Genomic DNA, 22,847 nt, shown 5'->3' with positions numbered 1-22,847 from the left:
ATATTGGGGAGCACCGGAACCGCAAGGGTTGGATGAATGGAGGAGAGGGTTAGACCTATACATGGCAGCTGAGAGGGTCACTTACAAGGCGAGGGGATGCCTGAAGAAGTTCCGCAAGGTCTGGGGCAAATGGAGACACTACCACGGATTGGATGGGGGACTCTGAGGGAGCTTTGAAAAGTAGTAAGATACGTGCCTGTCTGAGTACATCCCGGAGGCCTCACTGTCTGAAAATAAGAGACTATTGCACCAAGGCACTTTGGACTTTGGGTCGGATCGACATGGAACTTATTAGAGGTGTAAAGTGGGGAGGGTGGTGGGTGGGAGTCAAGGGGGTGCGAACTGCCAATTACATGATTGTATTGTTGAGTTACAATAAAATGCAAATAAAAATGTTTATAAAAGAAAAAAAAAAAGATGGCGGCGAGGTAGGCAGCAACTTGCGGAGCTCCTGCCCGTCGTCCGCCACACACAGCAGCAAATAGCACCTGGGTGAGCCGCCGACATCAGATCCCGGTGGCAAACCGAGCCTCAAGTCTGCCGGTGTCGCTCACTCCTGCCAGGCTGTTGGTAATCGCCCGTCGCTGGTGCTGGCAGGAGGCGCCCTCGGAGGCCGGTGCAGGCCTCGCGACAGGGGCGGCCCGTGATCGGGCCAGCTGTGGCAAGCGTTCTACGAGCCGGCCTGACAACGCTAGGGCGGGGACCCAGTGGGCCTGTGGTCCCGTGGAGCTGGAGAGGCCCGGCCCGACCCGACGGATGACTGTGCGGCTGCCGACACAGGCTCGCACCTTCCTGAGACGAGACGGGGCCTGCCGTTTCTGCCAGCTGGGTGTTGCGGCATCGAGGTTGGCGGCGGAGGAGCTGAGGGGCCGGAGCATGTCCGACGCCGGGGAGACCCTTTGGCAGCCGGGCCCTACTGCAGACCTGGGCCACCCCCTCGGTGCCTGATAGGCTCCCTGTTGAGCAAGAGCGGAGCGACCACTGCCGTCACGGCGGAGGAGGGGTCGGTGGCATTGGTGTGGCGGGCCCCACGAGAACGCAGTCCGGCACATCAGCGGTGGCAGAGGGAGTGCAGCCTGCGGTATGACGCCGGACCCCTGGTCCGTTAACAAGCTGGGCCCAGGAGGTGAGGAGAGTGAGGGGAGTGCTGGGACCACACATCTGAGGAGCCCCACGCTGGAGGTGCACCGTGGGGAGGGCGGAATGCGCTGGCGACGCCCTTGACTGGAACTGCGAGTTTCACATACAAGGCTGGGAACCGCGTCTGACTGCACTGGGGGTCATTGGAGGCCCGGCTGACCTTCCTTCCGACTACTTCTGCCCTCTGGCACACTCGGGGACAGAACGGGGGCGCCTGATTGCTGACACTTGACCGTGCCAAGGAGGATACCGTCTTGGGGGTGTCCTACGGAGGAGAAGCTGTCCTGAAAGGGCTGGGGGCGACGCATCTTTCTGGAGTGCCTCCCGGTTGGGGATCAGACGCCCTGGGTGGCAGCAGCCAGGTGGGCCCAGCCTGGGGCTCGGGGATTTGGTGGGTGCTGTTCATTGCCCCCATGGTGCTGCGGGGAAGACCTTGGGAGAATTGCCTCGGCGCCCTGGTCCGAGTCTTCTGTGTGGTATTCGACTCCAGGTGTCACATACGGCGGTGCGGTACTCCTAGGTCCTGGGCTGAGCGGGACTCTGGGGGAGCTCTTCGACGCGGAGATGGGTGAGTGTCCACCTCCTTGCTTCTGACTCTATAGGGGAGACCGGGTGATTATGTCCACAGCCAGGACGAGGAAGCAGAAATAACTGAAAGAGCTTTTTGAGAAAGCCACCCCCTCTCCCGCCGCTCTGACTCCTTTGAGCCCGATGGCGACTTCACAGGCCCCGCTGGAGGCTGGAGAAGCACTCTTCACAAAATCGTTCTTGGAGTCTTTCTTTAACACCCTCCGGTCCGACATACAATCTGTGAAGACGGACTTAATAGCGGAAATGCGAGAAATCCGCAGGGATGTGGACAATGTGGGTGAGCGTGTTGCCACTCTCGAGACCCAGAGCGACAATGCCTCGTCTGACTTGACCATGATGCAACAGGAGATCATTCGCTTACAGGATCAGCACCTTGACCTGCAGACCCACCTGGAGGACTAAGAAAACAGGTCCCGACGGTATAACATCAGGATATGGGGGGTGAAGCCGACAAGACGATAGTGAGGACCTCTTCGCCTTTTCGGAGGGCCTGTTCCGCCACGTCCTGGGGGCCCCAGAGTCCACTCCCATTGTCCTGGATAGGGCGCACAGGGTAGGCCCGGCCCGCTCGCCTAACGCTCCCCCAGCTGACATACTTGTCTGCCTGCAGGACTTCAAAACCAAGGAAGCCATCCTGGCCAAGGCACGGCTCGCACAGCCAGTCTCATACCAGGGAAACTCACCTGTGCTCTATCAGGATCTTGCTCTGATTACACTGCAACGCAGGAGGCAGTTTCGCCCTGTGACGGAATTTCTTCGACAGCAGAACATCTCGTATTCCTGGGGGCATCCATTCCACCTCATCTTTCGGTACAAGGACAGGCTCCATCAGATACGCTCACTAACAGACGCTTGTCGGCTGCTGGGCCTGGCGGAGCCGCAGGCAGACGAGGGGCAACGGGGCCAGGATTCAGAGCCAGAGACTTCGCCCTCGGGCAGAGGCGGAGACGTCGATTCATGAAACTAAACGACCAGGATATAGCAAAGGGGAGACAAGAAGCACTCACCTCCGTTGTTGATGCCCTTGCGGGGCCAAGTGGTGATGTGGGGTGGTAGCGTTCTGGGTGTCTTCTGCCTGTTCTGGATGGCGGCTCTATCTGGTGGTGGGCGGCGGGGGGGCCTGAGCCGTCCTTCTTGCCCACGCTGCGATCCCCGTAATGACGACTTCCTGGAGACTCTGGGGAGGAGGACACTGTTACAGGAACATTTGTTTCCTACTTGGACCTGGGGTTTTGTTTTTGATTTTGGTTGTGTTGCTAGACTTGTTCACAGGGTTTGGGGGTTTCTTTATGGGTTTGGGTTCCTTCATCCACCTCTTTCTGTTCTTCTTTCATCGGTTCCTGTTCTCCCTCCTGACACTGCCTTACTCACCCTCCTCCTAACTACATTCATAGATGGGATATTCTATAGCACGGTCCCCCTCTTGTCCCACAAATGATTCACGACTCTCTTAAGATACTTACTCTTAACGTCAAGGGTTTGAATAACCCGACCAAACGCAGGGAGGTGATAAACTATTTGGAACAATCCAGGGCGGACATCTGCCTCCTCCAGGAGACTCAACTACTGTCTAAAGATCATCATAGACTTCGTTCCAAGTACTTCCCCACGCAACTGTTCTCCTCTAACACTTCTAAGTCTGCCGGGGTAGCTATACTGGTCTCCCGTTCATTTTCTGGCAAGGTAATAGAGAAGGAAGCAGAGCTAAAGGGTCGGCTTCTTACATACCAGTTCTCGGTCGGGGGGTTGACTCTGGTGGTGGGGTCGATCTATGCTCCTAATGAAGGTCAGGCAACATTTATACACAATGCTTTGAGAGAGGCAGCATCCACCTCCGGCCGACATTTGCTCCTTGGGGGGGGGGGGGACCTTAATCTGGTGCTCGGCAATGACATGGACCGTTCTTGCCAGAGGAGAACGCAGGTGGGGGTTCTCCCACAGGCGGGAAAGGCTCTTATGGGCGACCTGTGGCTCTTTGACTTGTGGTGGCATTTCCATCCACGTACATGTAGCTACACATTTTATTCTGGGGCACATAAGACATATGCACGCTTGGATTATTTTCTTAGATCTACCTCACTCCAGGCCTATGCCACCGACTCTGACATATTGACAGCATCGCTGTCAGATCATGCCCCCGTCCTGGCCACCTTTCGCCTGCCACGCTCCATTCGAGCTTCGAGGCAGTGGAGAATGTGTGACACCATCCTGCAGCAGCACAAAGTTACTGAGCAAATCCAGAAGGCCATCTCTGATTTTCTTACCATTAACGCTAACCCCGACACCTCCTTGGCAGTGCAGTGAACGGCCTTGAAGGCGGTTCTGAGGGGGAAATTTATTGCTATCTCCTCTGCTCAAAATTGGGAGAGGACTCGCAAGCGGGCGGAACTGACACAGAGGGTGTCGGAGCTCGAACAGTTACATCAGCGATCGGGTGCTTCTCGCGCATGGCGGCAGTTATGCGTCGAGAGGAAGCAACTTGCAGCCTTGGATCAGGACAGGGCCGAGTACGCAGCCCTCCAGCTTCGTCACTCCTTTTACTCCGGGGGCGATAAATGCGGCGGTCTCCTCGCTACCAAACTGCGGGAGCAGCGACAATGCCAGGGTGTGCAGTGCATTCGTAGGCCGGACGGAACCACGGCGGCGGAGGACGCAGGCATAGCGGAAACGTTCCGGGACTATTATGCGGACCTCTATGCTGGTGACCATCTCGATGCTCAGCATAGTGCTGAGTACATTGCTGCGGCTAATATGCCGTTCCTGTCCCCGGTAGAGGCCGACTTTTTAGATAGACCCATTCAAACAGAAGAGGTCATTTCGGCGATCTCTCGCCTTAAGCTGGGCAAATCACCCGGTCCCGACGGTTACCCGGTCGCATTTTATAAAACATTCTGCTCTCAGTTAGCCCCTCTGCTCATGGGCCTTTTTAATACATTTGAACACACAGGCACCATCCCGAAGGAGATGCTGGAGGCGGCCATAGTCGTTATCCCGAAGCCTGGAAAGGATAAGACATCTTGCGGGGCTTACAGACCCATATCACTTTTGAATCTGGATATCAAATTATACACTAGCATACTGACAGCCCGCCTGGCGCCGTACATGGCCCAACTGGTAGAACCTGATCAAGCCGGCTTTGTCCCCCAGAGGCAAACTAGCGATAACACCAAACGCATTTTGCACCTGATAGAGAAGGCGTCCCGCACTCTGGGCGAATATATGCTCCTGGCGATTGATGCCGAAAAGGCCTTCGATAGGGTGCATTGGCCCTATCTGGAAATGGTTTTGATGGCTGCTGGGCTCGGGCTCGGGGCTCGGGGCTGCTGGGCTCGGGGAGAAATTCAGGACCCGGATCCTGAATTGCTATTGTCTCCCTATGGCGACGGTCCGTGTCAATGGCTATACGTCCTCCAGCTTCCCTATTAGTAGAGGCACGCGACAGGGGTGCCTCGTGTCGCCTCTTCTTTTTGCACTCTACATGGAGCGCCTCGCGCTGAGTATTCGGCAACATCCACTCAACACCGGGATTAAGTTTGGGAACGACGTCCATACTATTAGTCTATATGCGGACGATATTTTACTTTCCCTGACGTAACCGGTCACGGCTCTTCGTGCCCTTTTTATTGAGCTAGAGGCCTTTGCTAGAGGGTCTGGATTTAAAATTAATGTTGAAAAATCCATGGCGTTGGACTTGTCCCTCTCCCAACACACTCTCGGTTTCCTGCGGGAGGAACACCCGGTCGGCTGGGCGGACTCGGCCATACCTTATCTAGGCATCCAATTAGCTCCAACCCTTCCGGCCATAGTCGATTTGAACTATTCCTTTCTCCGCAACCGCATACACGCGGAGCTGCCCAGGTGGAAGCACTGTACTATCTCTTGGTTGGGCAGAATTGCAGCCACTAAGATGACGATCCTCCCGCAAATACTGTACTTGTTTCAGACCCTCCCATTTAAGCCACCGATGGTTGGATTCAACAGACCCAAGCGGAGCTTTCCCACTTCATCTGGAACGGTCGCAAATCACGTTTTCGACATCAAATCGCGGTCCTTCCACCAGAGAGTGGGGGTGCCGGACCTTCAGACCTATTATCATGCAGCCCAGCTTCAGTATTTGGTGGAGTGGCAGAGGTTGGAGTCGGAGAAACACTGGCTGTTTCAGGATCAAGTGGTGGTGGGCAGACCCATACAGGGGCTTCCTTTCCTTCCCAAGTCGCTTCGACCCCCCAACTTATTCGCTTCCTTCATCACGAGCACCGTCATGGAAGCCTGGGATCGCACCAATGTTTTGGCGCAACTGACCACTTTTCCGTCACCCATGACGTCATTGTTTGATAACCCGGATTTTCAACCGGGCACAGACACGCGTGCATTCCTTGCTTGGCGCTCCTCCCCTTGTAGGTCCTTAGGGCACCTTTTTGATTTAGAGGGCATCATCTCCTTCCCGCAGCTCAAAGATCATTACGGCATTTCCGAATCAGGACGGCTGGAATACCTTCAGCTCCGTCACTGGGCAATGCACCCACAGGTTAGACCGCACGCACAGCATTTGCTGACTTCGTGTGAAAAATGGTTGGTCACCCGCACTACGGACAAAAAGGTCATATCGGATCTCTATAGGATGCTGATAGCCCCTACTACACATACACACAATGCAAGACGTGAGCGTTGGGAGAGGGACCTGGGGAGAACCCTCACACACACAAGGAGTGGGAGAGTATATATCACACGGCGCGGCATTCAGCTTACCATGCAGGGCTCACAGAAACACTGACAAAAACGTATTGGTATTATACGCCGGAGCGCCTGCGACAATTTGACCCGCGCCGCAGTGACCTTTGTTGGAGGGGCTGTGGGGAGGTGGGCACCCTGGAACATGTCCTTTGGAGTTGTACTTATCTGCAGCCATACTGGTCTCAGGTGCTAGAGGAGATTGACCTACATTTTGAGATACAGCTTTCACGATTCCCCTCCTATATTCTTCTGTGCTCTCAGGTCCCGGAAGGGTAGGATGATTGCAATTGCTTTACGGGCGGCCATGCAGAATGTTCTGATCCATTGGAGGTCCACCTAGCTCCCTACACACTTGGGTTGGCTTCAGAGGCTCTGGATGGTGCTGGGTATGGAGAAACTTACACTCACACTGTCGGGTAGAGGGTCAGAGTTCCCTGAGTTATGGCGACCTTTTCTAACACTGCTAGTACCGGAATTTAGAGAGCTGACATGCCCTCGGTATTTACGGCTGTTACGCCTCCCCGACACGCAGACCACACCTCTAGCTATTACCTTATTCCTTTCACTTTTCCCCATCTTTCTTTCAACGACCTGGTGGACGAAGGGTGGGTGGGTTGGGAGGGCGTAGGGTGGTTTTGGGTTGGGGAGGTGGGTGGGACGGGTTAGTTCCTTTTTTGTCTTTATTTTTGTTTTCTTGATGGCCCGCTCCAGGCTTATTACCAATGGTAACATGGTAAAGCGACCTTGCTGTCTATATATGCACCATATTTAAGGAGCTGAGGGTCCTTGTCATTTGTCCGTTTTATAAACAATAAAAAGATTTAAACCATAAAAATGAACTTCAGCTATCCCTTGTCAATAATTCTGGCTACTCCTACTGTGAATACCTGGAAGCTGAACTGACAACTCAAAATTCCCACCCAATTCGTCTGCACAACATCTATCGCCCCCCTGAAGCCCCCAGCACTTCATTGAGGACTTATCTGAGCTCATGACACAATCCTCATTATCCAACTCAAAAAATCTCTTTTGTGGGGATCGTAACCTCCATTGGAACAATACCGATGATCCCACTATCTCCCTCCTCACTAATCTACACAATGAACTCAAACAACTATGCCTGTCCCCATCACACACCAAAGGAGCCATCCTTCACGCCATTCTTTCCAACGAAGATCTGGCCTCCGAGACCAATATTGTCCCCATTGACTGGTCTGGCCATCGCCTTATACTGTTCACCATTGCTAACACTGCAAATCTCTCCACCTCCAAAATTAATAGACCTAAGAAATTGACCAGAAATCTAAAACGTATCCCCCGGGTGTTCTTAAGTCTAAACTCCAAGCTCAGCTTATTCTTATTCCCCCCTCACAAAATGCTAATGAGCTCACTGAACACTTTAACAATTCTGTCACCGGTATCCTTGACCAATTGGCCCCGCCTAAACTCAAAAACCAAGGAAACACCCCCTCCAACTCTTGGTTTAATACCAAGCTTAATAACGAAAGACGATCACTCAGACGTCTGTCTGAAAGAACCTGGAGACACCAGCCCTCTCATCTTGCACTCCTCAGACGTGCTAGATCCATGTACAAAAAACACATCTTCGAGGAAAAGGCATCCTTCTTCTGCGCTCAACTTGATCGTGCCAAAAACAGACCGAGGGAACTGTTCAAAATCATTCGTAACTAAACTTCCTCCGTACCTCCAAATCTGATTGCCTCCTCCACCAGATGTGAAGAAATTTCCCACTTCTTCTTGGAAAAAATAGACAAAATTGATCAATTCTTCCTTTCCACAGAGCTCCCCTCCAACTCCCAATGCAAACCTGTCTTCACCTCTAATGCCTACTCCACATCACCTCGACCAGTTGACCCCTTCTCTCTTCCTCCCACTATTCTACCGCTCCTCACCCCCCTAACCGCACCTCACACCTATCATCAACCACATCTCCGGAAACCAACTCCCCTAACTCACAATTAAAGAACAATGCCTCCTTGCTCAACTTCCTCCGCGTGACTGAGCTACAAGTCCTTAAAATAATTGGTAATCCTAAACTGTCCTCCCACCCAAAAGACCCCTTACCCTCTAACCTTGTCCCTGCCCTTAAGCACACCATTACCCCATACTGGACCACAATCATCAACACCTCTCTCTCCACTGGCTGTGTCCCCACCTCCCTTCAACTTGGACAAATCTCAACCATAATGAAGAAGCCCAATGCTGACCCCAATGACCTAAACAATCTCCGCCCCATCACTAACCTCCTCCTTCTCTAAAAGGTCCTTGAAAAATGTGTCCTACTACAACTAGACAAACACATCTAAAACTTCAATGTACTCGACCCCTTTCAATCAGGCTTCAGGAAAGGCTGCAGCACCAAAACGGCAATGCTCAATGTCGTCGATGACATCCACCACTCACTTGATAATGGCGAGATCTGCTTTCTTATCCTCCTTGATCTCTCCACAGTGTTCCATACAGTCAACCATTCAGCCCTAGTTAATGTGCTTTGGACCCGTTTCTGCCTTAATGGTACTGCCTACAAATGGTTCATCTCCTACCTACAACACTGAACTCAGCAAATCAAAATTCAAAACTGTCTTTCTTACCCCACTCCTGTCTCCCTTGGAGTCCCCCAAGGATATATTCTATCTCCCTCCCTCTTTATGGAAACCCTCACCCTCATTCTTAAACAAGCAGGCATCACTACCACCTCTACGCCGATGACAACCAAATCTATTACAAGATTAAAACTCATGCTGACATCTTACACTGAACAACACACTCACAAAGATCCAAACCTGGTTCTATTCCAATCATCTCAAACTTAACCCTAATAAAACTGAAATCATTCTCTACTCTCCATAAAATAACTCTCTACCCGTTCAATCCTGGATCTCTGACCTTAACGCACTCAAATGCTCACTCACCCTGTCTAACTCCGTCAAATCTCTTGGTATTTCTATCGACAACACCCAAACCCTTAACGTCCACATCAAAAACTCTGTTAAAGGAGCCCTCTTCACTCTCCGTCCCCTCAAGAAAATCAAACCCTTTATACCTACAGATGACTTTAAACTTGTAGTTCGGTCACTTGTTCTTTCACGTATTGATTATGCTAAAGGCATCCTCAACGGAATCCCCAAGGTCCACCTTTCTCCAATCAAAGCTGCGCTTAACCTTGCAGACAGGCTCATCACAGACTGCAAATGCTTCGATCATATATCCCCGGCTCTCAAATCTCTTAAATGGCTCCCTAATGAAGGCAGATCTGCCAACAAAACTGCCTGAATTACTCAAAGCCCTCCACCAAAACACTCCGCAGTACCTCTCCAAGAAACTCCTCATTGCGGGCACCACACAACCTCTGAGAAGCACCAACACCTTCTTCCTAATCCCACGACTTCATAAAAAAAATACACACAATCACGCTCCTTCTCTGGTAATGCCCCTATCATCTGGAATGCGCTCCCAAAAAACCTGCGCTGTAACCCCTCTTATTTCAGCTTCAAAAAAGACCTCAAAATCCACCTCCTCAAATATTATTGGGGATCCTAACCTGTGACCTGCACCTGATCTCCAATCACCATGTTATATTTGTCCAGTTATATTTGTCCATTTCCCGAACATTATCTACCTAATTACTTGAAGTGTATAGCTCTTGCACCTGTTTATCTATTTTAATTTGTTTATTTCCCATGTTGTTTCATTATCTTTTTATCTACCTGTATGCCATGTTTTCTTTATATTATCTTCTCATGTAAAGCGCTCTGATACCTCTGGGTCTAGCCAGTGCTATATAAAACTTTTAAAATAAAATAAAAAATAAACACCTGTACTGTAACAACCTGCACCATTTTTACAGGGCAGCCCACTTTGAATGGTCAGTATAGAGCTCCTATTTCCTTTGCACTGCCGGTCCCCTTTCAGAGTATAAGACTGGACAGGTTAAAAGACATGCTTCAAACAGATTCTTTGTACATTTCTAAGCACAAGGTGTTGCAGAACAACTGTAACAGAGCACCAGTATGTTTGCTGGTCTGCGCAGACGGGTACCTGAATGATCGTGCTGTAGCCCAATCCTACCCTTATTTGGTCAAAGGAATGGCATTTTTTCCCCTTTCGAGGCATGCATGGCTATGAACGCTCCGTCCTGCTTACCACAGACACGGCCGCTCCTCCACGCTGCTCCCGACCTGCCTCCCCTAACAGCCTGGTATCGTTGCTCTCCCCAGCTGCTTGCACTCATCGCTACTATTAATTCATCTCACTTTGCAGGACCGCTTATTTGCATACATCGCTGCTATTTATTTATTTAATCATCTCGCATTGTAGGAGCGCTTTATTTGTTCACACCGCTGCTAGCAATTTAATTATCCCGCATTGCAGGACCGCTTGTACTGCATACATCGCTGCTATTTATTTAATCATCTCTCACTGCACGACCGCTTTAATTGCATACATCGCTATTATTCATCTAGGCTACTCACATTGCAAGATCGTTTTCTTTGTAATTAATGTGCCTTACAGCGCTGAACCACCTCGCCTGCTAAGTAGCTGCTGAGATTATTGTGCCATCGCTGTGTTGCCTTGACTGACATTTTATTTCGTGTCTTCTGCACACTTTGCTTTACTTTGCCTGCTTGCTCCGTCCCGCCGGCCATTTTGTTGTTGATATTGTTGTTGTCGCCCTGCCCGAGTCTCCGCCCCGCTCCCGCCTTCCTAGCTGATGCTCCCTCGCCCCTCCCCTCCCACTATCCACATATGACAGATGCATTTGCGCACAGCGGTCGCGCCGAAGGTAAGCCCGTCTACGCCCGTCCGCGCCAAGCCCGCGCCCAGCGCCAGACCCCCTGGCCCCCGTACCACCAACCCCACCCGCATTACTTACGACGCCTCCACCCTCTTAGCCCTTAACCCCGGCCGACTCCCCAACTGCGCCCAAGCCGCTCCTGGACACACCCATGGACCCTTCACATGCATCTCCTGCAAGTATGACGGCACCAAGACCAACTTCTCATCCACGAACACCAAACAGAGATCTGACCCCAACCACCTAAAATGCATCCTGCTCAACACCCGCTCGGTCCACAGACACGCCATCGACCTTTGGAATCTAATAGACACCATCTCTCCGGACGTAGCCTTCCTAACAGAAACATGGATGAACGCATCCTCAGCCCCAGACATCACCATTGCCATCCCGGAAGGCTACAAGATCATCCGTAAGGACCGCATCAAGCAAACAGGAGGAGGCATCGCAATCGTCCATAAGAATTCCATCCGCATCTCAACCAGCTCAGACGCCAACCTCGCTAGCGCCGAACACCTTCACTTCCAGATCCACACCGACCCCAAGACCACACTCCGAGGCACCCTCCTCTACAGGCCACCAGGACCCCGTGCACAATTCAGTGAAGACATCACTGACTTTATCACCCCTCACGCCCTCCCCTCCGAGGACTACATACTACTGGGAGACCTCAATTTTCACCTGGAAAAGAGCAACGACAGCAACGCCACCACCCTTCTGGACAATCTGGCCAACCTCGGACTCAAACAACTTGTTAACACCCCCACTCACTACGCAGGCCACACACTCGACCCCATCTTCACCTCCAGCAAACATATCTCCTTCAGTCACACCACAGTTCTCCATTGGACGGACCACAGCTGTGTTCACTTTGTCTACAAAAAGATCACAACCCACAACCTTCCTCAACCCACTTTGCGAAGAAACTGGAACAAAATCACCATCGACCAGATCTCCTCATCGCTTCTTCAAAACCCCCCGGCCCACTCTTCAAACGCCAACCAAGCAGCCACTAACCTCACTCAATGGCTAACCAATAGCGCCGACAACCTAGCACCTTTGAAAAAACGTCAAATTAAACTAGGCAGCAAAAACGCTCCCTGGTTCAACGACGACCTTAAGACATCCAAGAAACTCTGTCGCTCCCTTGTGAAGGCCTGGAAAAAAGACCCAAACACCAGCACCAAGGACGCCCTCAAAAAAGCCACCCGCACACACCACCAACTGATCCGGACTGCCAAGAAAGCTGCACTTAAAGACCGTCTAGACAACAACGCCCACAACAGCAAGTAATTATTCAACATCGTCAAAGAATTTACCAACCCCTCAGCCAACTCCAACGACATCACTCCCTCTCAAACCCTCTGCGACTCCCTAGCCTCGTTCTTCCACAACAAAATCGCAGACATCCATAACAGCTTCGACAACCAACACGGAGACCAACCCACCCAACCTTCTGCCGTACCCTCACCCCCCTTGAACATCCTTACTGATTGGAACCTAATCTCCACTGAGGACACCATCCGCCTGATGAACTCCATCCACTCAGGATCCCCCACAGACCCATGCCCTCACCATATCTTCAACAAAGCTGACTCCATCATAGCACCACACCTCCGAGACGTCATCAACTGCTCCCTCAACTCTGCCACCTTCCCGGAAAGCTGGAAACACGCCGAACTCAGCGCCCTCCTGAAAAAACCCACAGCTGACCCCACCGAACTCAAAAACTACCGCCCCATCTCGCTCCTACCATTCCCGGCCAAAGTCATCGAGAAAGCCGTCAACAGCCAGCTCGCCGCCTTCCTCGAAACCAACAAATCCCTCGACTCCTCACAGTCCGGCTTCCGAGCAAAACACAGCACTGAGACCGCACTCATCGCAGCAACAGACGACATTCGAACTCTACTAGACAATGGAGACACAGTCGCCCTCATCCTCCTTGACCTCTCCGCAGCCTTCGACACAGTCTGTCATAACACCCTCCTACAACGCCTCAGAAACATCGGAATCCAAGGAAAAGCACTGGATTGGATCACCTCGTTCCTTACCGGAAGAACTCAGAGAGTCCGCCTTCCACCATTCAAGTCAGAAGCCACTGAAGTCATCTGCGGCGTACCACAAGGATCTTCACTCAGCCCCACTCTCTTCAACGTATACATGAGCCCCCTCGCGACCATCGCACGCCAACACAACCTCAACATCATCTCCTACGCTGATGACACTCAACTGATCCTCTCACTCACCAAAGACCCGAACACCGCCAAAACCAACCTACATGAAGGAATGAAAGAAGTAGCCGAGTGGATGAAACACAGCCGTCTGAAACTGAACTCAGACAAAACTAAAGTCCTTATCTTAGGCACCTCCCCTTCGCCTGGGATGACTCTTGGTGGCCAGAGGCCCTTGGAAAAGCACCCATCCCGACGGACCACGCACGGAACCTGGGCATCATCCTGGACTCCTCACTCTCGATGAACAGACAAGTCAACGACGTTTCATCATCGTGCTTCAACATTCTTCGCATGCTCAAAAAAACATTTCGCTGGATCCCCACCGAAACCAGAAAAACGGTCACCCACGCACTGGTCACGAGCCGCCTGGACTACGGTAACACCCTATACGCCGGCACCACCGCAAAACTTCAGAAAAAACTCCAACGCATCCAGAACGCTTCAGCCAGACTCATACTAGACATCCCGCGTAAAGACCACATTTCTAGTCACCTGAAAAACCTCCACTGGCTCCCCGTCAATAAGAGAATAACATTCCGCCTCTTAACCCACGCACACAAAGCACTTTACGAACTCGCACCCGAATGCCTCAACACACGACTTTCCTTCTACACCCCCTCCCGCCAGCTACGCTCCTCCAACCAAGCCCTTGCTGCCGTACCCCGCATCAACAAAACCACCATGGGAGGAAGATCCTTCTCCTACCTGGCTGCTAGAACCTGGAACTCACTCCCCATTCACCTTCGCCTCACTCAGAACCACCTAGCATTCAGAAAGCAACTTAAAACTTGGATATTCGACAAGTAATTCCCCACCCTTCCTCAAGCGCCTTGAGACCCTCTGGGTATGTAGCGCGCTATATAAATTATTTGACTTGACTTGACTTGACTAGCTATTTTTCAAATGGAGATCTGTAGGTGCGTATGCTCGATGTGCACCTTATGATGTGTGAACCTCAGTGCTTTAAATGGGCCGGTAATCACTGGTACTGAATACCAGCACTTCTCTACTGCCGAGGAGAGTACCGGTACTCATGAAAAGGTTGGCTCATTGGCTGAGAGGTCTAATGAGCAGGAGTGGAACGTCTCTGGCAACCAAGGCGCCGCTTTTGCTGCCCCCATCTGAGCCCCAGCTGAGCTATTCACCAGGGCTCATTTGAATAATGTCCGGTGCTCACCATCGGGTTATGTTTGACAGAGCAGGGTCCGTTCAGGCCCTGTGCTGTCAAACACATTAACACTATTCTCTGCATTTGCGCAAACACAGGAATCATGGCAGTCCACTGACGGAAATTAAAAAAGCCATGGTGAAGATTATAACATGGATTTTAACATCCCGGAGTCTTTTGTGTGTCTGCTTATGTTTGTGTGTTTGCCTGCATTTGTATGCCTGTTTTTTTGTAAGAAAAAAGCGAGAGAGAGAATCAAGACATTCTCAGGAGGTATTTTAAAGAAAATGGGTGGCACTTTGTGTGTACGTCTACTCCGCGACAACGGTTCATAGATAACGTAGAAGGGAGGGTTGGTGGGTGGGTGAGTGAGTGGATGGATGAGTGAGCGGATGGATGATTGAGCAAGGGTTCCTGTATGGATGGATGAGTGAGCAAGGGTGGATTTATAGATGGATGGATGAGTGACTGGATGGGTGGATGATTGGATAAAAGGGCGGATGATGGGTGGATAAGTGAACTATTGGCAGGATGAATGAAAGGGAGGGAGGGTGGATGATGGATGAGTGAAAGGGTGGATGGTATAAAGGAATTAAAGGGTTGATGGATAGATGAGCGAAAGGATTGATGGATGAGAGAAAGGGTGGCTAAAGAGATGGATGAGTGAACGGATGAATAGATAGGTTTAAAGATGGATGGATGGACAGGTTTGAATATGAAAGGTGGACAGACGGAATGGTGAAAAACTGAATGATGGATGAAAAACTGAATAGACGACAGAATGTAAAGAGTAAATGGTAGGATGAAAGGATGAATGGATAGATCGATGGAAGAGACAAGAGATATCTTCTGGGGAAGTTCATGATGATTTGCTTCATTTGCTTGGTGCCATAAGAGCTTTGGTTCGAAGTGGGGGTATTTTCAGTTTTTTCCTACTCATGTGCTCAAAAATATATTGTATTGAGCCACACAACTGCAATTAACAAGTTGGCATTAAGAAGGTGCAACTATTGCAACAAAAGGAAATGTTAACATATTGGCATTGCTCCTTCATTTTGTGTAATGAGTTAACCTGCTTTGTTTATATAAACACATGTATCATGTGTTTTGGTGTGTGCTGCAACTATTAAAGAAGTCGTAAGGTATCATCATGTCTTGCCCTTAGCCCCGCCCACTCGCTACCCCTCTAGCTCATTTTAATGAGTACAAGCACTTATTTTTTTACCCATTTAAAGCACTGGTCAACCTACGTCCATGCGCTATTTGAAAGCAATACATAATGGCTTTGTTAATGTTTGTTTTTACTAGTGACAACACAAATTACCTATAAATAGGCAGAATTATTTGAACTTTTGTAAAACGTTAATGAAATGTGTATGCCTTTACATATCGGTTATAGCTACCTGCATTAGTTCAAAAAACTGAGATTAGGAAAACCGAAACCACGCAGAGTATTAGAATGTGGGTGCGTTCATCTGTATTGGAACAAGGTGTCACCCTTGCGAGTGAGTCGTGCAGCACTCTGTGACTACTCCAGCACCCATATAACAATATATAGAAACCACTTAAATATGATCACGTACCTAGAGTGAAGAAACATGTTTCCTTAAAGTCGGGGAGGTGCAAAGAAACAGTTACATACAGAACTACTCTAGGTACTCTGGGACGCTGCAAGCAAGGTTCCTCTCTGACTCAGACACAACCTCCCACCGACACAGACCACGCCCTACAATGACATAAAAAGAGGACAGGAAACAGAAGTTGTGAATTTCTGCTCCAGTGGGACTTGGCATAGCGGTCGGCCATCTTGGAGGTCTAGTGTAAGTGAACGCCTGGTAAATATTACATGTAAAAACGCTTTCCTGTTCGACCAAGGGCAGGGTTGAGCAGCCACGAAGCTAACAGATAGTGTCGCTGTGTCTGTTCTCACTGTTAATCAGAACATGGATGCATTTAACACGTTATCCCAAGGTCCCCTCGAATACCACAATAATTATTTCTGCACCCTGTTGATAAAGGTGAAAATTCAAATCTATTTTCCAATTACTCAAGAAAATATGTTTGTTAAGTAAGGCACAATCACACAGCCACACGTTCTTTGTTTTCGACATTTTGCACTGATCTATGTAAAACAATAATAAATAAAACTCTGCAAGTTGCCCTTACATGTAGATTTGACTGACTTGTAATATAGAAAATCTATGCCCTGAAGTGTTAGGGAGACGGAACTCAGAGAGCCCAGCCCATGCTTCTGTCATCAATTCTTGACCTACTTATATACATATCTCTAAAACGTAATTTTAAAGTGCTTCTGATTGGTGTTAATCCTCTAAGGAATGTTGTTGCTCCTCACCTGGACCGGATTAGCAAATGTAATTGCAATGCAATTAGTACAGCACATTAGCTTTTACTATGAAAATGAGACAGAAAAGAAAATAATTAAAGTTCTTAAAGGGGTTAAATCATTACAGAAAGCTAATAACTGGCTAGATTCAGTCAATTCGCCGATTTAAATCATGGGGTCAACTTTGTAAATATGTATTTTACTCCTGCTTTTAACCTAACACTTGTTGTGTTGTTGAGGGGCAGGTGATACCTAGGGGCCAACGCTATGGGGGCCTACTCTTTAGGGGCACCTGGGGGATGGCCTAGGCCTAACACGTGGCCAGTCATTAAATCAATGCTCGGACACTGGGTGATGGTTATGGCTCTGCGCACCGCCGCCAAGTGGCGAGCGTACGTGCGGGCCCCTCTTTATTTAGCAGGGTCACGTGTGACTTACGCTGCACGCCTGTTACATCACAGGCGTGCATAAGCTGGAACACAACATTCCTCCTAAAATATAAAAAAAATAAAACATGCAACCACATGAAGGCACTTCAGTGCAGTTCTTGAATTAACTGTTCTTTTCTTTGGATAAGACTGCAATGTTCTAGTTCACGATTAACACACATGTTAAGCCTGTATGAGTGTACATATATATATTGGAACAGTCTTACATGAAGTGGTCACGAAGACGGCAGGAAGGTTCTGGATTACTTCTCAGCTTGTAGGTAGAGGTCCCACGAGTCTTGGGAACATCACCCCCAGCCGGGGAGGTTGGACATAGGCTGGCAGGATCACACTCAGGCTCTGCTTGTCCCATGCTGGAGCTCTCGGCGTCCTCTGGACCTTCACTTGCCACGGCAGGAGAGGCGTTCCTCAGGTGGTCGTTTCGAGATTCCTGGATTTCCTCGGCCACTGGCCTCGCAGCCACTCGAGCAGCAGGATGCTCCGGACGTATTGCTGTCTCCGCCTCCGGGTGAAATAGCTTGAAGTGGGACACATTCCGGGTCACTACTTCGCGACCTCTGGCAGCAATGATACGAGTGCCCTTCACACTGATAACCTTCCATGGTCTCTTTTCATATGTCAGTCTGAATTTTCCGCTGGTCACTCTGTTCTTCAGCAACACAAGATTGCCTCGGTCAATCCGGGTTATGGTAGCTCTCCTCCTCCGGCTTGTCTGTGCATATGACTTTTGTCGCTTCGCCTCGATTTTGCTTTCATTGACCGCTGCCGGTGTCCACTGAGGGTGATGGGGAATGGAGTCTGCCACTACCCGTCCCATGAGGACATGTGCCGGAGCTACCCCCGTAGTAGTGTGGCGTGTTTGTCGATAGCTTCGCAGGAATGTAAATATCGCCATTTCCAGCGACTGTCCTTTGTCGTATGCGATCCGAATTACCTTGTTGAGAGTCCGCATGAAGCGCTCAGCTTCACCATTGGCTTGTGGCCAACGGGGTGTAATGCGGCGGTGCCGGGTTCCTAGAGCATTCAAGTAGTTGGCTAGTTCCTGACCTTGAAACGGAGGGCCATTGTCTGTTCTTAGTTCTCGTATCACTCCATGGGCCGCTATGATTTTCTCTAGTTTGGGTATTACTTCAGTGGCGCTGGTGGTAGATATTATCTCTACTTCGGGATATTTTGAGTGATCGTCTATTACAACCATGGTGTGTCGCCCATCGGGAAGACTTCCAAAGTCCATGCTGACGCACTCCCATGGTTGTTGAGGTCGAGGCTCGACTATGACGGGTGCTTCCCGCGGGACATCTCCCGTGACTTGGCAGGCTGCGCAGGATCTTACGGTATTTTCAACTAGGTCATCCATGAGTGGAAACCACACTTTGGTTCTCAGTCTTGCCTTAGTTTTAACCATTCCTTGATGGCCGACATGGGCCAATTGCACCACCTGATCTGTCAAGGAGGAGGGTATCACCAGCCGGTGACCCCGTAGTAGGCATCCTGTGTCATCTTGATTCAATTCTCCTCTCACATGGTGCAGGCTCTCCATGATGCGTTGGGCTTCCGGTGTGAGTATTTTCCATTCCTCCTTGGCCCGGTGCCAATTTCCGCTCTGAAGGGCTTTCCGCGCCCTTTGTAGACAGTCATCCTTCAGAGTAGCCTCCGCGACGTTGCCTATGGATAGGGGCCTTGGGCATGATCGTGCAGTGACACACCTGACATAAGCTTCCGTATCCTCGGCATCCTCCACTTCCGCCGGTGTGGCTGCCCTTGGATGCCGTGAGAGGTAGTCCGCCGGATTTCGTGACCCTGGTTGGTACTCCACCTGGCAGTTGTAGTCTTGGAGCTGTAGCATCCATTTTTCTATGCGAGGTGGGGGTTTTGTCGAGGTCCCCGAGAAAAGGGCGACCAGTGGTTTGTGATCCGTTACCACTGTGAATGGCTTCCCGTACAGATATAGATGAAAATGCCTGCACCCCCAGTGTATTGCTATTGCTTCTTTTTCAATCTGGGAATACCGTTGTTCAGTGTCTGTAAGTGAACGGCTAGCAAATGCGACCGGGGCCCAGTCCATCTCATCCCGCAGTTTTTGCATGAGCACCGCACCTAGTCCTGCTGGACCGGCGTCCACTGCCACTAGGGTTAGCTTCCGGGGGTCAAAGAATGCCAAGGTGGTGGTGTCTGAAAGGGCTGCCTTTATGTCCTTGAACGCCTTTTCTTGCTCCGGTCCCCATGTCCAGGGTATGGAGTCTTTCGTGAGTTTTCTCAGTGGCATTGTGAGATTGGCGAGATCTCGGATGAATCTCCCGCTGTAGTTGACCATTCCCAGGAAGCTGCGGACTTCTGTGACGGTGGTGGGGGGAGCAGCTTCTTTGACGTCCTTTACCTTCTCGGGATCAGGGTTGACTCCTTCAGCGGAGAACGTGTACCCAAAGAAACCTAGCTTCTGCCTCAGGAATTCACATTTCTCCCGGTGTAAGGTGAGGCCAGCTTCCCTCAATTTTCGGAATACCTGTGTCAGCCGCTGGTTGTGTTCTGTTATGGTGCGGGCGTGTATCATGATATCGTCACTGACGTTGATTACACCCGGTATGTCAGCAATCAGTTCTTGGATTACGTTCTGGAAGACCTCCGCGGCGCTGGACACGCCGAAGCTGAGTCGGGTATACCTCCGGAGTCCTACGTGGGTCGAGAATGTTGTTATATTCCTTGACTCGTCATCGAGCACCAGTTGGTGGTATCCGGACCTAAGGTCCAGTTTCGAAAACCAGCACGCTCCCGCCATCTCTCCGATTAGGTCAATTGTGGGCGTGATGTGGCGCTCCCGTTTGATGGCAGCGTTGGGAAGACGCATATCCACACAAATCCGGACGGCTCCCGGTTGTTTCGGCTTCCGGGTGACCACAATGGGCGATACCCACGGCGTGGGGCCCGTCACCTTTTCTATGATGCCTGCTGCCTCTAGCTTCTTGAGTTCTTCTTCTACAAGAGGCCTGAGATGGAAGGCGATGCGGCGATGTCTCAAGGCTACCGGCTGAACAGCCTGGTCAATGTGTAGGTGTATTTTGCGACCTGTGAATTTTCCGATGCCTTTGAAAATGTCCGAGAAGTCAGCTATGAGCTGCTGTACTGATTCTTGGTGAACTCCGAATGCAAACGTGACAACTCCAAGGTCTTCCGCGGCCCGGCATCCGAGTAGCATACCCTGCCCATCCTCTGACACGAAGACGTTAGTGGTGACAGTCCTGTCGCCATGGTTGATTGCCGTATTGAATTTTCCTCTGATTTTGAGAGGAGTGTCCTGACCGTATGCGAAGATGGTGATGGGAGATGGACTTAATGTTGGCGGACGATCCATTGTCCGGTATAGGGCTGCACTCATAAGGTTGATAGTTGCTCCTGTGTTGACCACAGCCATGATCTCTTGCTCCGCTACTCTGATACAGCACTGGGGGAACTTTCTGGCTCGTCGAGTAGCTGTGCCAATCATGTGCACTTTATGCACCGTCCTTTCCTTTTCTTCATCGTCGTCCCTATCACTCTGGCTTGGGTCACCCTCTGGTATGGCGTTCACCACTTGCCGTGGCTTGCGGAACTTCTTTGATCGACATACTTTTTCGAAGTGGTTAAATCGACCACACCCTGAACACCGCTTCCCTCGAGCTGGGCATTCCGATGGTTGATGGGGTGGTCCTCCACAGTATCCACAGGACTTCCCGGTTGCTCCCGCTGAGTTCCCAGGGGCCTTCTTGTTCCACTTTGTCGGTGATTTTATCTGGATCTTGTTGACCGGTTCAGCTTTCACCGGTGCTTGGAGGGCCGCCTCCATGTGGGCAGCTCGGGATTTGGACATCTCTTTCGTGCGGTCCAGAGTCAGGATGTCGGCTAAGGGCTTTCCAGACTCCTCTAGGATGCGTTCCCTTAGCTTGGCTGAGGCACAGCCCTGAATTATCTGTCCCCTTATTTCCTCGGTAGTGTCCACGAACCCACATGACAATGCTAGTCAGTTCAGTTCAGTTCAAAAAGCTTTATTCGAATTGTAAAAACAGTTCATAAAAGCATACAATAAAATACATCTATTTGAATTTCATCATGAATACAAACAAAGTCATAAAATACATAGTAATTCATTAAAATATTTAGTATCTAAATTAAAATAGCGAAACCATATATCAAACTACACAAAATGAATTAAAATTTTCAGATGGGAGGCCAGTTAATCTAATACGATAGAGGTTCGTAATCTTAGTACTACTTTCAAAAAAGCCGTTACTGTAATAATTGTATGGTGATCGGCCAAACAACACAATTTATTGTAAGCCTCACGGGACTTTCGCACTCCCCAAGTACGCAATAGGGGCCTTAAAATTTGTCTCCTTGGATGTGCGTAAAAGGTACAATAAAAGGTAAAATGAATGTTAGACTGGAAAGAAGACATGTCACATGGGCAGATTACTTTCTCCTTGGACCATTCCTTACGTATTGGGAGCATAATTATCCTAAAAAATGTTTCCAACCTAAAATAAGTTAGTAGTCTACGGTCATAGAAAGGCTGAACTATTAAGAGATAGAGCTGGATAGTGTTATGGAGGATGACAGCATCATGATTTTTTACTGTTATTTTTAACCTCTCATTACCCCATCTCTTAATTTCCAGGTGCTCTATCAGGACCTTTTTTAGGGTTGTCCACGACACCAGGTCCAATGATGAGGGATTTAGGAAATATTCTGGGTGGCCGATGTCATTTACAAAGCTCTTAATATAGGAGAACCACTTTACGTTTTTTACTCCCTCACTTTGTAAACAGTCCTCTATTATCATTCTATTAAGGAAGGTGGCCGGATTGGTCCAGATGTTATGCCAAAGTAATATTGGTGCCACCCTTATGATGTCAGTAATATAGACTACTGCCAGTTCCTCGTGAAGTACGTAAGTAGACGTACTAGGCGGTAATGCTAAAAGGTAGCGTAAAAATTTGTTTTCTGTACATTGAATTACTTCAGCCGATAACCATCCCCACAGGCCAGCGCCATATGTACCTATCGAAACACATTTTGCTCTATATATCTGAAGGAGCTCCCTAGGACGTCTTGACCCTATTTGTTTGGAGAAGTTTAAAAGAGCTCCAATGGCTTCATTGAACAAAAGGGCTCTGGCCTTTACTGCTGGTTTCCAACTGCTGCGACGATCAAAGAGAACTCCTAAATAACAGAAAGTATCTGTTAGTTCCAGCAGTTTATTTTCTAAGAAGATGCTACATGGAGCTCTCACTTTCTTTATACCACAGGACATTGTGAAGGTTTTTGATATGTTTATATTGAGGCCCCGTTCAGTCATAAAAAGTGCAAAGGTATCAACGGCCCTTTGAAGTCCCCTCTT

The 22,847-nt window shown here is 49.8% G+C and overlaps 1 protein-coding gene across 2 annotated transcripts in view; it reads right to left on the bottom strand.

The window, feature by feature from the left end:
• The window catches only part of ACOT9 (acyl-CoA thioesterase 9), a 597,782-nt gene extending 581,378 nt beyond the window's left edge, over window positions 1-16,404 (bottom strand). For both annotated transcript variants that reach the window (XM_078657838.1, XM_078657840.1), the window contains exon 1: window positions 16,267-16,404. In XM_078657838.1, coding sequence (XP_078513964.1) covers window positions 16,267-16,283 — 17 coding nt within the window. In that variant the 5' untranslated portion in view covers window positions 16,284-16,404. The remainder of the gene's footprint in view (window positions 1-16,266) is intronic.
• Window positions 16,405-22,847: the final 6,443 nt, after the last annotated feature.

The sequence above is a fragment of the Lissotriton helveticus genome, chromosome 8 (genome assembly GCF_964261635.1).
Source record: "Lissotriton helveticus chromosome 8, aLisHel1.1, whole genome shotgun sequence".
Lineage (NCBI taxonomy): Eukaryota > Metazoa > Chordata > Amphibia > Caudata > Salamandridae > Lissotriton > Lissotriton helveticus.
Note: the sequence above shows the minus strand (reverse complement) of the source record. Positions and strands in the feature narration are given on the sequence as shown.